The sequence below is a fragment of the Hyperoodon ampullatus genome (assembly GCF_949752795.1).
Source record: "Hyperoodon ampullatus genome assembly, chromosome: 15".
NCBI classification, from domain to species: Eukaryota; Metazoa; Chordata; class Mammalia; order Artiodactyla; family Ziphiidae; genus Hyperoodon; species Hyperoodon ampullatus.
In genome coordinates, this window is record NC_136928.1 from 30,140,007 (window position 1) to 30,157,080 (window position 17,074).

The 17,074-nt window shown below is 44.2% G+C and overlaps 1 protein-coding gene across 1 annotated transcript in view; it reads right to left on the reverse strand.

Moving 5' to 3' along the window:
• Positions 1 to 17,074, reverse strand: part of ANTXR1 (ANTXR cell adhesion molecule 1) — a gene marked incomplete at its 3' end in the record, with an annotated part of 253,466 nt that overhangs the window by 118,369 nt on the left and 118,023 nt on the right. Inside the window, exons 11-12 of the mRNA XM_079720921.1 lie at positions 11,243 to 11,312; positions 9,670 to 9,748 (exon numbers count right to left, since the gene is read on the reverse strand). Of these exons, the coding sequence (XP_079577047.1) occupies positions 9,670 to 9,748; positions 11,243 to 11,312 (149 nt within the window). The remainder of the gene's footprint in view (positions 1 to 9,669; positions 9,749 to 11,242; positions 11,313 to 17,074) is intronic.

Sequence of the window (17,074 nt, forward strand, 5' to 3'; positions counted from 1 at the left end):
GAAGGCAAGATTGCCACTCAGCACAGGCTACTGGATTCATTCCCTACTAGGCTGGTGAAATTCAAGAAATTTTGGCAAGGGCAGTCATGCCAAATGTTTGTTTACCTAGATACTTATATGACTATAAACCTAGGCTGGATTTGCATTTTCCTAAGTTACTTCAAAGCAATTCATAACAGAATTGAACTGACTTACAAAATGGACCCCCAGGAAGCCACCTAGAACAGAACTCCATAGACAGTGTTGGAAGGTGGCCCCTGCCCTCTGTCCGAAGCCTCTTAGCTGCAGCCACTGTAGCATTCATCTGTGGGCTCTAGCACATTCCCTTCTGAGCTAGCCATGATCAAGGCTGTCTGTGCAATCTCAGCCTTGGCTGGCAGTGTCCAGATTATTTGAGCATTGCCATAGCCTAAGTTTCTGGTATTCCAGGGTGAACTCAGGGCATGCCAGTGTTCCCCATGTCACAGCTTTTCTCTAGTTATCTAGGTTCTTTTTTTGAAGATGAAAGATGTTTATTTCCTGAATGAGGAGATACTGGAATTCAACGTCAAAACTGCATCCTGTATTATATTTAAATTAAATATTAAAGCAGCTCCACAATATGGCAGCTAAGGAAGGCTTTCCAACTGGTCCCAATTGTTTTGTCTCTACTTTCTCTCCTAATATCCCACCCCAACCAATCACAGCCCCACTGGCCCCAAACACGCCTTTACCCAGGCCATACCCTGAGTAAATCCCTACTCTTTCTTCCTGGCCCAGTTCACTTATTATCTCTCTTGTGAATCCTTCTTTGATTCTCCAGACACTCCGCTTCCTGGTATCACTAGGCGTTGTTTGTTTCTCGATTAAAGAACTTATCATGTTAAATTGCAAATCCTCGGAGTACTTGTCTGTTTCTCATGTATTATATCTTTGTGTTCCTTGGACTTAGCAAATGTAGTAACTTAGAGTCCATATCAGTCTCTATGGTTCTGCTTGCCTTCCAGCCTTGTGCTATAGACTCTCATGGGCCAGCGCCTGTCCTGAATCTTGATCCAGTTGAGTGGGCTATTTCTAGACCCCCTTCTCCAGGTCTGCTCTTGTGGAGTTAGCACTGTTCTAAAGAGGCCTTTGACTTTTGCCCTGCCTGGTTCACTGGTTGTAGTCTCTCATCTGGCAGATTTGGTCCTCTTAATTCAGGCTCAAGCTCCCCATGCTCCTTGGATGTGCATATTGGATTGCTGGTCATCCTCTTTGGAGGCCTACCCTCCAACCAGCTGGGTGCCCCTATTCTAATCCTACCTCATTCTGGCTCCCTTCCTCTCCTACAAGCAGGTACAATCATGGGCTCAGTGTGACCCTTGACTGAGTCCATTCATCACTCATTCAATCACCAGCTATCTACTGAGTAATGACTATGTGCAGGCATTATGACAGGTGCTAGGTTGCAATAGTGAATGAGACAGTCTGTTTTTCCTCTAGGAGTATATGGGCTACACTGTGCATGAGAGAGAATGGCTCTTTTTTTTATTTTTAAATTAAAAAAAATATTTTTATTTTTTTAATTAAAATAATTTTAAATTGAAGTATAGTTGATTTACAGTTTTGTGGAAGTTTTAGGTGTACAGCACAGTGATTCAATTATATATATATATATATATATATATATATATATATACATTCCTTTTCATAGTCTTTTCCCTTATAGGTCATTACAACATCTTGAGTTTAGTTCCCTGTGCTACAGTAGGTCCTTTTAGGTTACCTTTTTTTTTTTTTTTTTGCAGTACGTGGGCCTCTCACTGTTGTGGCCTCTCTCGCCGCGGAGCACAGGCTCCAGATGCGCAGGCTCAGCGGCCATGGCTCACGGGCCCAGCCACTCCGTGGAATGTGGGATCTTCCCGGACCGGGGCACGAACCCGTGTCCCCTGCATCGGCAGGCGGACTCTCAACCACTGTGCCACCAGGGAAGCCCCTTGGAGAGAAAGTTTTGCAGTCTTTGGCAACACAAAGTGGTCCCCAGACTGGTCATTTTTGGCTAAAATCATTCTTTCAGGCAAATTCCTATTTTTATATCAGAAGATAGGGTCCAAAAGAAGAAACATAAAAGAGAGGGTTCTGACTTTAAAATTTTGGGATTCTTAAATGAATGGGATTAGAGAGTGAATGATTTTTCTTAAATAGGTTTTAATGACTTTATTTTTTAAACTTTGGAGTACAATTAATGTCAGGTAAGTATAATGATAAGAGTCTTGTGTGTTTAAGATTTATCTGGCAAGTTTACTAAAATGCAGAATTGTGGGCTCTTCCCTATGAAATTCTGAATCTGTAGGGTTTCTCAGCCTTGGCACTATTGACATTTTGGATAGTTCTTTGTAGTGGCAGGGGTGGAGGGGGGCGTCCTGTGCATTGTGGAGATAGCGCCCTCTCTCTCTCCCCCCCACCCCCCCATACACACACACACACACACACACACACACACACACACGTTTTTTCTCTCTCGATAGAAAAATACTGCTAGTTTGGGAAAAGGACAGTCTCAATTCATGAAATCTGAAGGATAAAGTGGCCTAAAACGCCATTGGAAACAAGTTGGCACCATGTTAATCCTCACAGAAGTCAAACCATACTCCAAAACCCCAGTGAGTCATGGGTATTTCAGGGGACAATGGAGGATCCAGTCTGTCAGAAAATTCCTTTCTGAGGTTGCAGATCTCATCTGCATGAAAAGGTACCTCCTTTGACAAAATAAGTCCAAGCATGCTGGCCGTGATAGAATATTTTAAATAATAATAGAAATTTTCTATGTGGTAATAATGCATCAACTTTAGTAAGTACTTGTTTTGATTCATTATTCTAAATAGTCTAAATATTCCCCTATGTCACTCCTAGATCCATTTACTGAGAAAAGTTTTTTTTTTTCAAAAACAGTGAAGATTAACAGATACACACCTCTGTATATAAAACAGACAAGGATTTACTGTATAGCAACAAGGATTTACTGGAGAGCACAGGGAACTGTATTCAATATCTTGTAATAATCTATAATGGAAAAGAATCCGAAAAAGAATATATATATATATATATAACTGCATCATTTTGCTGTACGCTTGAACTAACACAATATTATAAATCAACTATACAAAAATAATAGTGAAGAAACTGCAGCCTAACCCAGTTTGACTTATCACCAGATCTAATTTACTGGTGTTGTTTTCCCTCACTATCATGCAGGCAACATCTTCAAAGTTTTTCCCAGCCTGTTTCTAAAATACAGGCTTATCATGGACTCAGAAGGAAGCATACTTCTTAATCAGGGGAAAATAGCCTGTTTATAATGAACAGCAAACCTTTTAATGAGACAGTCCATTAGATTTTTACTTGGCAAGGAAAGAGAACGTCAGTAAACTAATACACAGCTGCCATTCTTTGACAGACTACCATGTACCTCAAGGCCCTTTTTAATCTTTACAACAGCCGTGCAGGACAGACTCTGAGACAGGCTCAGGTTAACTTGCCCGAGATCATTCTAGAAATTGGAAGGGCCAGGATTTGAAATTAGGATTTTTGACTCAACATCCTATATTCTTAATTCTTCCATTATACTGCAATCACAGAGCAGTTGTTCTTGTTTTGATGCCTTAGGACTGAGTTTGTTGCATTTTTATTTTCATTCAAAAAGAATTTCTCTGAATAGGACTTGCCATGGGTCCTCTCAAATTTACTCAACCTTGTTACTGTTTGTAATCAGGCTGGTATGCATATAAATCAGGAGGAAAGAGAGGCTCTCCACTGAGTTAGTGTTGATTTTAGATTCAACGTCTAACTTCAGGTCTCTTTTTTTTTTTTTTTTTTTTTTTTTGCGGTATGCGGGCCTCTCACTGTTGTGGCCTCTCCCGTTGCGGAGCACAGGCTCCGGACGCGCAGGCTCAGCGGCCATGGCTCACGGGCCCAGCCGCTCCGCGGCATGTGGGATCTTCCCGGACGGGGGCACAAACCCGTGTCCCCTGCATCGGCAGGCGGACTCTCAACCACTGTGCCACCAGGGAAGCCCCTCTTTTCTTTCTTTAAAGATTGTGATTCTCCAGCCTGGAAACCAACACAAATGGAATCCTAATCATAGTTAATAGGGAGAAGCATCAGCTGGGCCTCACTTTTACACACCAGGTGATCAAGGGTGTGGAGTGTACATCCTAGGGTAGTAGTTGCCAACCTGAGAAATGGCTCCCAATTAGAAGGCACCAGAAATTGATACAAAATGAGAGGAAAGGAAGAAAACAATCATGGTTCCTGGGAAGGACCACGAACAAACTAGGTTCATAGCCATATCTAGACCTTGCTCAGGTTGGTTTCTCTTTAGGGGAGGGCCCCTTCCCACTTCTTACCTGTTATTATCATTTTCAAATCACCAGTTGGGTTTTATCGCTTCCACAAAGCCCTTGTGACTCTTCCTGGATTCACCCCTTCTTCTCCTCTCTGAAATCCTATAGTGTTTATACACCTGACTTCCACAGTCTTGGTCTTTGTTACATACTCTTTTATGTGCTTGTTGGACTCATTTCTCCAGCTGGATTTTAAGCTCCTTAGGGACAGTGACTTGTAAAATGTAAATGGAGCACTGGAGACACAGGAGGAGTTTGAGAAATACTTGTTGAATGATTCTCTGATTTTTGTGCACCTTGGGTGGGAAATTATAGAATTTTAAGGTACTTATCCAGAAGAAGACAACCTTTCATGAAAAGTTCCTTAAGGTCCTAAATTTACTTGCTTTGTTCTCAAAAGGACAAACTTCTTTTTTCTATTTCCCTTAGAGCAGCACCATATTAGTGACTTTCTCAACTTATTGCTAGAGTTGGAGAAGAAAAAGGAGTCCAGTGAAGACTCTAGAGGTGGGATGTGTTTAATATGCCGGAAAGAGAGGGCTTTGGATGTTTGACCATTTTCTATAGTCATGGAGCTCAACAAAGTTTACCATTTGTATAGGAATCTTTTAGCTCTTGGATGGAAAAATCTCTTTCCTGTAAAACTTCATGGAATTTCTGCTCCTGGCAGAGGCAACAGTTATTCATTGCAGATCTTGAAAACTTGTGACATGGTTATCCAAATGGGCACCAAATAAAGCAAGAAAAAAAGAGGCTCAACTACATATTTTAAAATTATTTTTGGTTTCAGGTGATGGACTGGCCAGGCTGAGACTGGTACTGACAAGTCTAACCCTTTACTCAGACCCAGGGGATAGTTTTTGATCTAAAAACCTTGTCCTCCAAACCAGCTGCCCAAGAAACAAAGTCAAGTCCAAGACCTTACTTCATATTCTGGATTACCACACACTCCACCTGCATCTCTATTTTGCCCAGTGATGGCTTTAATCTTTTTAATTTGAGCTTCTGTGTAGGACCTGTTGGAGATTGGGATTGAATATTTGAATATAGGTCCTCTTCTCTGGATGATTTTGGCTTGTCTGCCCCCTTTCAATCACCTGGGCTTGGTTGAGTGACAAACATATACTCACAGGAATACATCTTGTGTCAGAAAAGTCCTTTTGTTATAAGTTGACTCTGAAGTGAGAAGCCGACTCTCTGGGAAGAATCTCCAATTAGGTCAGTAATTTTGACTAAGCTTCCACTATAATAACAATTAACATTTATTGAGCACTTACTACTGGTCAAACCTTCTGCCAAGCACTTTACATAATCATTTCATTTAATACTCACAATACTGCTAAGAGATGTAAATTATTATTTTTCTAATGTTACAGATTAGGAAATTGAGGCACACAGGAGCTAAATAACTCGGTCAAGGCCACACAACTGGTCGACAGCAAAACTGATCTCCCAAATCCCCCTCTGCCTCAAATCTTCTCCCCGTTCAGTCTTCTTCCTGCCAACTGAGGGCAACTCCATCCTTTCAATTACTTAGGCCAAAGCCCTTGGGGTCATTTTAAAAAACATTTTTTTATTAAAGTATAGTTGATTTACAATGTTGTGTTAGTTTCTGGTGTACAGCACAGTGATTCAGTATCATATCTATATATATCTCTATATATCTATATCTCTCTATATATCTTCTTTTTCATATTCTTTTCCATTATGATTTATTATAGGGTATTGAATTTCGTTCCCTGCACTACACAGTAGGACCTTGTTATTTGTCTATTTTTTATACAGTAGTTGGTATCTGCTAATCCCAAATCCCTAATTTACCCCTCCCACCCCCTTCCCCTTTGGTAACCATAAATTTGTTTTCTATGTCTGTGAGTCTGTTTCTGTTTTGTACGTAAATTCATTTGTACTATATTTTAGATTCCACATATAAGTGATATCATATGGTATTTGTCTTTTTCTTTCTGACTTCCTTCACTTAGTATGATCATCTCTAGGTCCACCCATGTTGTTGCAAATGGTATTACTTCGTTCTTTTTACAGCTGAGCAATATTCCATTTTGTATATATATATATATATATATATATCACATCTGCTTTATCCATTCATCTCTTGATGGACATTTAGGTTGCTTCCATGTCTTGACTATTGTAAATAGTGCTGCTGTGAACATTGGGCTGCACGTATCTTTTTGAAGTATGGTTTTCTCCAGGTATATACCTGGGAGTGGGATTGCTGGATCACATGGCGACTCTATTTTTAGTTCTTTATGGAATCTCCATACTGTTTTCTATAGTGGCTGCACCTTGGGGCCATTCTTTTTTTGCAGTACGTGGGCCTCTCACTGCTGTGGCCTCTCCCGTTGCGGAGCACAGGCTCCGGACGAGCAGGCTCAGCGGCTATGGCTCATGGGCCCAGCCACTCCGCGGCATGTGGGATCTTCCCAGACCAGGGCATGAACCCGTGTCCCCTGCATCGGCAGGCAGACTCTCAACCACTGCGCCACCAGGGAAGCCCTTGGGGCCATTCTTGATTCCTCTCCTCTCAAGCCCTATGTCTAATGATTTGGGAAATAAGTTAGCTTTGCCTTTAAGACACATCTGACTCTGACCTCTTTTCTCATTGCCACTGCTCCCTTCTGAGTCAAGCCACCATCATCACTTTTGCCTGAAATATTGCCATAACCCTCCTAACTAGTCATGGTCCTTCCATCCTTGTCTTCCCACGGGCTGTTCCAGCAGCCGAGTGATCTTTCAAATGTAAGTCAGATTGCGTTGTGCCTCTGCAAAAGCTGAGGTTCTCACAAGACCCTCCACTCTCCATCCCCATAACCTCACCGCCTACTGCTTGCCTCACTCGCTCTCTTCCAGTGACCGACCATCTTCTTCCTTGTACACACCAGGCGACCCTGGTTTGTGTGCTCTGAGCACTGGAGCTCAGTGTTTGGTGTGTTCTTTCCCCAGGTGCCTCACAGTTATCTTCAAAGTCTATTCAAATGCCACCTTCTCAATGTATCTCTATTTAAAATTTGAACTCACTCACTCAAGCAGTACCTCTTACTCTGCTCTATTTTTTTCTATAGCCTATATTATTTCTTAACATAGTGTGCAATTCATTTGTTATGTCCATTGTTCACTGTCTGCCTTCTTTCCCCACATCCCTGCGAGATAAGAGATTTTTGTCTGTTGTGTCCTGATGTAACCCGAGCACACAGGGCAGGGCCTATCTGGCACATTGTGCATAATCAGTGAATACTTGTTGAATAAATGAGTGAATGGACCTGGATCTCAAATCTTAGGGTGCTTATAATTTTGTCATAGACACGCAGCATTCTCAAGCGACAGGGCAATAATGCAGAAGACCTTATGAGGTGGTGCCAGTCAAGGGTCAGTTGAACAGAAAACTTAGTGACTTGCACTCAGATGAAGGAGATGGGAGACGTAAGTGCAGGTTGGAGTGAGCTGGGAAGACATAAGAGGGACTTTACCAAGAGTTCTTTTCCTTTTGGGGTACATGAGTGAGGACACCCTTTCTCTTGGCTTAGAGGTTCAGAACTTAAAGTTGTAGTCCTGCTTCTGCCACACCACAGGCTTGGCCCCAAGATATTTCCCCTTCCCACCTCCCTGCCCTCGCAGCCTCGGGGCATAGCTGTTTCTCAGGTCTGGTCAGACATAATGAGAAATACAGGCCCAAACTGTTGGATCATTCAAAAGCAGGGAGGAATCTGGAATGGAGTTATTAGATTTGGGGTATTTTAATCATTTCCTGCAGGTTGGCAGTTTCCAAAAGGGTCAATTTCTAAAAGAATCAGGCAGGGTACGCTTGGAGAAATTTCACTGATCTTGAATCCAGTTTTCATATTTGGTCTCCAGATTTGACATTCCACTGAGGCATGCCTGAGACACAGACATTTCTCAGTGGTGACATGTCTCTGTGACAACCCTAGTCTCTTACTTTGGTCCAGTAAAACTTTTCCATTGTCTGTACCCATTGCACTGGCTTACCCTGTTTTCAAGAAAACTGGTTGGTTCCTAACATAAGATGGAAAGTGTGTGTGTGTGTGTGTGTGTGTGTGTGTGTGTGTGTGTAGGGGAAGGCAGTGGAGCTGGGAGGGTGTGCTGTCCATTGTGAGGCCTGGCCTCCCGCTTGTCTGTGAGACAACTCATTTTTCCCTTGTCTGGCTCCAGTGCCTGCCTACTCTCTCTCGTCCACCTAGACGGTGTTAAGGACACAAACCCCAGTCACTGAGGGGTTCTAACGACATGCCCTCCAAAGGCCAGCCAGGAAGTGACCATGGTATCTGCCTAAGCTGACCATCAGGCCAAAACACATTTGTCTCTAGAGTGAGCTCATGGGAAAAGTGTATTTGGTTATAGAAACTGAATATTCAGACAAAGATTCTTTCAGAAATGTTCATATTAGGGGTTGAGTTCTGTATATGAGCTAACCAAGTCCCGACTGCCCTCTGATGGGCTGGGCTCCAAGACACACTGACCGTGGGAGCAACTACACGGGCTGAAGGGTTCCCAGCCATAGCTGCACAAAAGACTCTCCCAAGGGGTCCCTGAATCCACCAAAGCTGGGGCCCACTCCAGAGACTTTGCTTCAATTGGTCTGGCATGAGGTCAGGGCATCCATATTTTTTTAAAGCTCTCCAGGTGATCTTATGCGTAGTCAGAGATGAATGTTACCTGCCACGAAGGATCCAGAGACGGGGCATCCGAGGAGCTGGTAGAGGATACAGTCCATGTTCTGCCTCACAACCCCTATGTCATAGGGCCCCTCCCTGCTTCTTTCCTACTTCATGAATTTTCCATTTTCTCCTGGATTATTTCCACAATCATATCAACAAGCTGCAATTTCTTCCATTCTAAATAAAAGCCTCTCTTTATACTCCACTTCTTCCTTCAGTTATTGCCCCATTTTCCTGCTGCCTTTTAGAGGAAAAACTCCCTAAGGTGTGTTTCCTATATATATACCGTCCAATTTTTTTCTATGAATTTTCTCCCAGACCCAGTCCATCCAGGCATCCCCGCTCAATACTGCACAGACCCTGGTCCCACTTTGCCATCTGATTGTGAAAGTGTGTCCAGGTCTCACTCCCAGTAACAGAAATGGGGAACCCGGGGAAGTACAGGCATTCCCGATACACTCCTGATACGTGTACAGCCCCCGATGCAGCCCACGGCTGGCCTAGCAGTGCCAGGGTCAAAGCTCAGTGAACAGAAGGCAGAACTGGTAAAAAAACTTGCCAGGGAGACAGTAATGCCAGTGAAGTTCTCAGTAAAGGGAAAGGTGCTGACTTACACAGTGTGTGGTGGTGATGATGACAGAACTGGAGATGAAGGAGAGGCCGTCGTTCATGCTGACCTGAAGCGCGGCTTTCCTGCAAGGACACGGGAACCAAGGATACTCAGCACGTGGGCAAGAAGCAAGGGGCCGAGAGCCGGACACACAGGTCCCCCGAGGGCTCTGCTCTGAACTACCCTTGGGACTGTAGTCTCTTCCTCTGGGGGCCTGAGTGGTCTCATTTGTAAAATGTGGAGGTTGGTCTCCAGGGTCCATCCAACTCTAACATTCCAGAGAGATGTCAGGATACACCTGGCTGGTGTATCAAGGTAGTGTATCCAGCCCTTCTTACATTGTGGAGAATTGCATTGAATGGGCAGAGCCTGCTCCCGTGTAATTTACTTGTCACGTTGTAGTACGAAGAAGTATTCTTAGAAAACGGTTCAGATCAGTGGGGGATACACTGGTCAAGCTAGAAACTCTATTGTTATCTGGACTCTCAGTGATCAGATTCTGATGGCCGTGGTTTTGTTGCTACCCAGCCAACTCACCGAGGTACAGAAGTAAGTGAACTAATTTGCCTTCTATTTCCTCCCATCTATAAGATGCTCACTGAAGCACAAGCTTGCATTCTGCAGCATGGACACGGGGCTAGTTTGTGGAATCAGTGGTATCACAGGCTGACGTTAGGCAACCAGAGTTGGAAGCTTTGTCATTTGAACAAATGATTGAAAGCAGAATTCAGATGAGCAAGTTTCGCATTTTTCCTTAAAGCCTCCATTCTATCTTCAGCCTATTATAGATGTGTTTACAGAGAGGCTAGTTTGTATTCTATCACAAACATCGCCTCTCTGTTTCCCCGCATATTTCTTTTCTTGCTCAGGGTGCTAATTCTCTCCCTCCTCTAGAATATTTTGATCTCATCTCATCAGCATTTACTATCACTGCACCATTGTAAGATTTTCTCCATAAATTAGTTCAGGGAACCTCGGGCCGCCTGGCCGAATACATGGTGCTCTGGAGAGACACTGAGGAAGGAACACTGAACGTGGCCTCAGAGGGGTCTGAACGTGGGGTCTTGAACCAGTCGTTCACCCACTTATCCTTTTTGAGCTTCCTTTCTGAGTGTCTTTATCTCTAAGAAAGGATATAATCATCTAGAAGGGTGATTATGATGACAGGGTGAGGTTATGATATGAGAGTGCTTTGGGAAGCATGAGAGCTTTCTAGAAATGTAGCTGTGATTAAGCCAGACCGACCTTGTTTTGAACCCATACTTTTCCACTTCCTGCTGTGTGACCTTCGGGCAAGCTACTTAAATTCTCTCAGCTACAGATTTCACATCTGTAAAACTGGGATGGTGTGTGTCTGGTTCATGGGGCTCTTGGGAGGATAAAGGGAGGCGCCCTTTGGGAAACGTTTACCCTGGTGTCTGGCTCACTGCAAAGCATCGGCACCATTATCATTATGTGGAGGAGTCTAGAGAAAGGCTCCATAATGACAATGAAGAGAGACTCTTTCTCCTCCTTTTGTCCCCTCTACCTCCTTTCTCCTCCCTGGCTGTGGGGTTTAGTTGCTGGTGGAAACTTACATGCCAACTTCCTTTAAGATAGGCGCTGGACACAGCAAATAAGTATCTTCCACAGTGAAGGGCTTCTCATCTGTAAAAAGGAAGTCACTGGATTAAGAGGAGTGAGGCAAGTTTGTAATTTCATATTCAGTGCTTCCTACAGACCATCAACCAAGTCCTGGGAGACACTAGAAAAGCAGTAATGTTTTGAAATATAAACTCATCTTAAGCTGTAAAATCCACTAGAGTGAACTCAAGGTCTTCTGCCTGAATACCACTAGTCTCTGATCCTGTATGTCCAGTGGAGTCAAGCAGTGAGCAAATAGAGGGTGAGTTCTTACCATAGACCAGGCATCCCTGAGGGGAAATGAGAAGGTATTAGACTGATACTCGGGGAGCTTCAGGTCTAAGTCTAGTTTGAGAGAGAAGCCATATTCATGGGAAAAGTTTGCTGACTCAGCATTGTTTACAATAGCCAAGACAGGGAAGCAACCTAAGTGTCCATCTACAGATGAATGAGTAAAGAAAATAGGGCATATATATGTAGAATGGAATACTATTTAGCCATAAAAAGTGGAAATCTTGCCATTTGTGACAACTTGGATAGACCTTGATGGCATTATGCTAAGTAAAACAAGTCAGACTGTGAAAGACAAACACCGTATAATCTCACTTATATGTGGAATCTAAAAAAGAAAAAAAACACAACTCATAGATACAGAGAACAGATTGGTAGTTGCCAGGGGCAGGGGCCGAGGGTGGGGTGCGTGAAATGGGTGAGATGGTCAAAAGGTACAAACTTCCAGGTATAAAATAAATAAGTCATGGGGATGTAATGTACAGCATGATTTGGAAGTTTCTAAGTGTAAATCTTAAAAGTTCTTATCATATGAAAAAAATTATAACTATGTGTGGTGATGGATGTTAACTAGATTTATTGTGGTGATCTTTTCACAATATATACAAATATTGAATCATTATGTTGTACACCTGAGAGTAATATAATGTTATACGTCAATTATATCTCAATTAAAAAAAAGTTTGCTGACAGATACAAGCAGCTAAGCCAAAATATGGTTTGGCTTCAGAAGACAGAGTAGCTTCCTTTAGGTGGGTGACACGATGAGGTCACAGGGAATACAAAACATGAGATGTGCTTCAGCGGAGAGATGGGGAAGAGGCATTCTTGGTGGGAGGAATGGCACAAGCAAAGACAGAGCAAACAAAAGGGTTGCCCCAGGGTAGGACGTAAGGAGGATTTGAAAAGATCAGTATAGGAAAATGTGTGCTCCAAGTTCTTCGAGTTAAGACTGAGGGATTTGGACCTAGGCCTATAATTGGCTATGAAAAGAACTTTGGAGGTTTTTGGAGAAAAACTTGAAGTGACGATTTTGGAAGTTTTAGCAAATGTAGCTGTGAAAGATGAATTAGAGTGGGGGGAATCTGGAGGTGGGGGAGTTCTTTTTCTTATCCTAATGGATGTCTGGGGAAAAGCTTAAACAGTTTTAATCTTGAACTCCTTAAAAACTTCACTGTGTCCCAGATTCTGGGGCCAGAAGCAGGGCTGAGAAGTTACTATACTCAGCATATGGTAGTCATTCCTTCATGACTCAACATTTACTGGGTGCATGCTCTGTTCAAAAGATTGTGGTAGGACCTGTAGGTGATATGAAGATAAATAATATGTGTTCCTTTAATCAAGCTGTGAATACAAATACCTGGAAGACAGAAAGGAAGCCTTTCCAAATGTAATGGAAGGATGCCATGCTGTTGTTGGCACTTGATATGAAACTGATGTGTCTAATGACATTTGAATGTGGGACACTAAACACTTGCCTGAGTGGAGATTAGGGAGCCTCAAACCCTCCATGCCTGGATTTAAGGACCAGAGCCACATGGGATGGGAGTTGGAGGACACATCTGAGTTCTAAGCACTGTCTCTCCATGGAAGGAGGATGAAGAGGATGGCCAATTACAGTCTGCCCTGATGTCTAGGGAGAACTTCAAGTGGTGAAAAGTTAGGGAGGTTATTTCAGGTCATTCACTCATTCACTCAACAAATATTTATTCAAGGCCTACTATGAGCTAGAGACATAGGCTTTGAGAAGAGAAACACAGTCTCTGCTTTTCATGACATTGCAGGGGAGATAGTTATTAAACACATTCAGTGTTTTTTGAAGAAGTAAAAATATTGCATTTTTTAAATCTTAGTCTTTAGTACAAGACTGTTTTTTTTAATTGAAGGAGAGTGGATTTACCATACTATATTAATTTCAGGTGTGTAACATAGTGATTCAATATTTTTATATATTATACTCCATTTAAAGTTATTACAAAATAATGGCTATATTTCCCTGTGCTGTACAACATATCCTTGTTGCTTATTTAAACATATTCATTTTTATTAAAAAACATATTCTCTTGAATGTCTACCATGTGCCAGGCATTGTGCTAGGCCTGGAAGTGAACACAACAAATGAAGCACTGCACTTTTTTTTTGTTTGTTTAATGGCCACTGTTTTAGTTATCTATTGGATTTAGGGAATGTGGGCAGGCCTTATGCCCTGGGGACATCAGACATTGAACTTAGCTAATAATAAGTGGCATTTATTTCCTGTTATTCCTTGGGTGTGTAGCCTAAGGAGAAGGGATAATTAGCAGAACAAAATGCAGGCATTCTTAGGCCCTCCAGGCAAATGCCACCTACTACATCAAAACTTCATTTAAAATTCTAATAAGAATGAGTACCCCTGTTTGAGTGAGGTGAACAGAGAAAATGAGGGAGGGCTTTGCATAAGAAATAACATGAACATTGGGTTTTGACGGGTGAATAGGAGTTCTTGAGGAAGGGAGTTCATGAGGAAGCATAACAAAGCAGAAAAAATGCTGTTATTACACAAATTACTATTTAATTAAATTGTGATGAGCACAAAGAAGGAAAAGCAGGGGGCTTACTCTCACATGGGAAGTCAGGAAACATTTCCCTGAGGAAAGGCTCTGTGAGCTGAGACCTAAGGCTGGGTGGAGAGGAGATGGTGTGGGAGAGCGCTGGAGCTGCACAGATCCTGGAGCAGGAAGGAGCCCAGGTCTTCCGGGAGCTAACAGAAGGCTGACAAGGCTGTTGAATTTCAGTGAGACAGTGGCTCAAAATGAAGCTAGAAAAGGCAGCAGGACCAGATGACCAAGGCCTTATAGGTCATGGTGGGGCTTTTGGGACTTTTCCTAAATGTAACAGGAAGCTACTGGAGGTTCCCCTCATATTTAGAACGAGCACTGGCAGAGTATGGAATGTTGCCAGAATAGTGAGGGTATGTTGAGTACAATTATGAAGCTTATGAGGACAGTGGTGGATCACACAGCGCCTGAACCGAGCATTATTATCTTCAAGATGTTTTCCCATCTACGATGGCAATAACGACAGTGAGACTAGCTGGGGCATGTGTGTCGGTGCTCTCTAAGTACATCGTACACATCACGTAATCTAGTGTAACCTTCTAGCAGTGCTATCAGGGAAGGATGTTATTCCCTTCATTTAACAGACATAGGTGGAGACACTTGCCCAGCGTTACACAGGGGAGCTTGGATCAGCACCCGGGCAGTCTGGCCGCCACCTCTTTTTTTTTTTTTTTTTTGCGGTACGCAGGCCTCTCACTGTTGTGGCCTCTCCCATTGTGGAGCACAGGCTCCGGACGCGCAGGCTCAGCGGCCATGGCTCACGGGCCCAGCCGCTCTGCAGCATGTGGGATCTTCCCGGACCAGGGCACGAACCCGTGTCCCCTGCATCAGCAGGCGGATTCTCAACCACTGCGCCGCCAGGGAAGCCCTGGCCACCACCTCTTGATGAGAGGCACACTTGATCTCCTCTCACTACAAGCTTACGAACCAAGGCAAGGCAGGGCTCACTGGGCTCATTTTCCAGATGCAAGATGGAGGCTCAGAGAGGCCACAGTAACCCCTGATTGCACAGCGTGTCAGAGGCAAAGCCAGGACTAGAACTGGATTCTCCAGTATTCTGACCAAGCACCTCCCTGTTCCAGTAAAGGCTCGTATTAGAGGATAAACCAAACTCGGGACAGGCGTGGCTGATGACAACCTATATTTACTTTCTCTTGGTGCTGCAAATGCTCTAGTAATACTTGGGAGTGCAGATCCCTGCCCACGGAGCCTGCCCACGGAGTCACAGGCCGGCCACGGCGCGGCCACAGGAGGCCTCGTGACTCCTGACTGCATTCTGCACGGGGAGCTGAAGGGGGCGCACCGCAGCCACGCACCGCGGCCCAGGCTCCCTCCCGGGCTCTCTCTGAGCAGCTCCTCTCCTCCCTACATCGCAACAGGAAAGGGAGGGAGAGCCCAAGGTTGGCTCGGTCAGCCTAGGTCAGGTGGACCGCTTCTCACTTCCCCCCTCCTTTCATTTTCCTTTCCTGCCTGGGAGACCAGCTATTTCTGGAGCAAAGCAGATGAGACCCTCGCTGGGAGGACGGAGGAGACGTGGTCGAGGCCGTAGCACCAGCTCGACACGGCCTCCCATCAGTTCATCAGCCTCCCAGGCTGTGGGCCTGCTCTGGGGAGCTGGCATTTTCGGGTCTGAGAGGGATTGTTTGGTTTGGAGTGTGTTCCACTTTACCACAAAAATGAGTGACTTTTTTTTCCCTCTTTCTCTCTAAACAAAGGAGGGCCATTTGGTTTCCATAACTTTGATCATCTGACTCTTTCCTGGAACGTCCACTTGGGAAGCAGGGCCCAAAGCCTTCCTCCTCGGCTGGGCCACGTTTGGCTCGGGGGCCATGCCAACCTCATGGCCACCTCTGCCAAAGCCAGTGGCGTGGTGATATTTATGGGGCCATCATCCTCTGGAGGGCCTTAGCCCTCTGTCCACTGGTGGCCATTACACTGCTCGTTAGCACTGGGTGGGCGAGGAAAATGGACGCCGGGAGCTGGGAGGAAACTAGGGAGGGGCGGGAGTTCGAAACTAGACCTTCAGGGAATTTTTAGATGATCTATAAATGTAAATTTCCTTGCCTTTTGCCAAAGGTAGTTCTGAATTCAGTGTATACCTACGACGTAGGTGAATCCAAAGCATCTGTCTTACAAGAGTCTGATAATCGAACAGAGCTTGATTTAAATCAGGATCTGGGGATCAATGAGTGTCCTTATACCGAAACACCAGACACCCAGGCTTGTGATTTGGAGCATCCCTGAGGATGAGTACAAGGCGCACAGGGCCCGGGAGACTCCAGAGTCAAACAGATGCAGGTTCATATCCCAGGTCCTCTTACTAGTGTGTGACTGGGGACAAGTTCCTCGGCTGTGAACATGATGACATCATTGTGTGGGGTTGTGTGGGGAGTGAGAGAAAGTGCGTGTAAGTATGTTACTGGGCACTTAATTAACATTTAGTAAATGTTACTCCACATTATTACACGGACGGGTATCCAAGCCTTTGAAACAGACAATGAATGTGTGGTTTAAAATCAGAGGAACTGAAAATTTAACATTTCAAAATGTCTAATTGCTTGATGACATTATTCTGTCAAACACCTTTTTAGGCATTAGTGATAGGGATAGAAGAGAATAATTAAATAGTTAGTTAGAAATCCCACTAGGGGATTGAAGATAGAAAGGGAATTTTAAGGGAGTCTGGGAGACTGTTGTAAGCTACTGACCACTCAAGAAAAGAATCCAGGGGCTTCCCTGGTGGCGCAGTGGTTGAGAGTCCACCTGCCGATGCAGGGGACACGGGTTCGTGCCCCGGTCTGGGAAGATCCCACATGCCGTGGAGCGGTTGGGCCCGTGAGCCATGGCCGTTGAGCCTGCGCGTCCGGAGCCTGTGCTCCGCAACGGGAGAGGCCACAA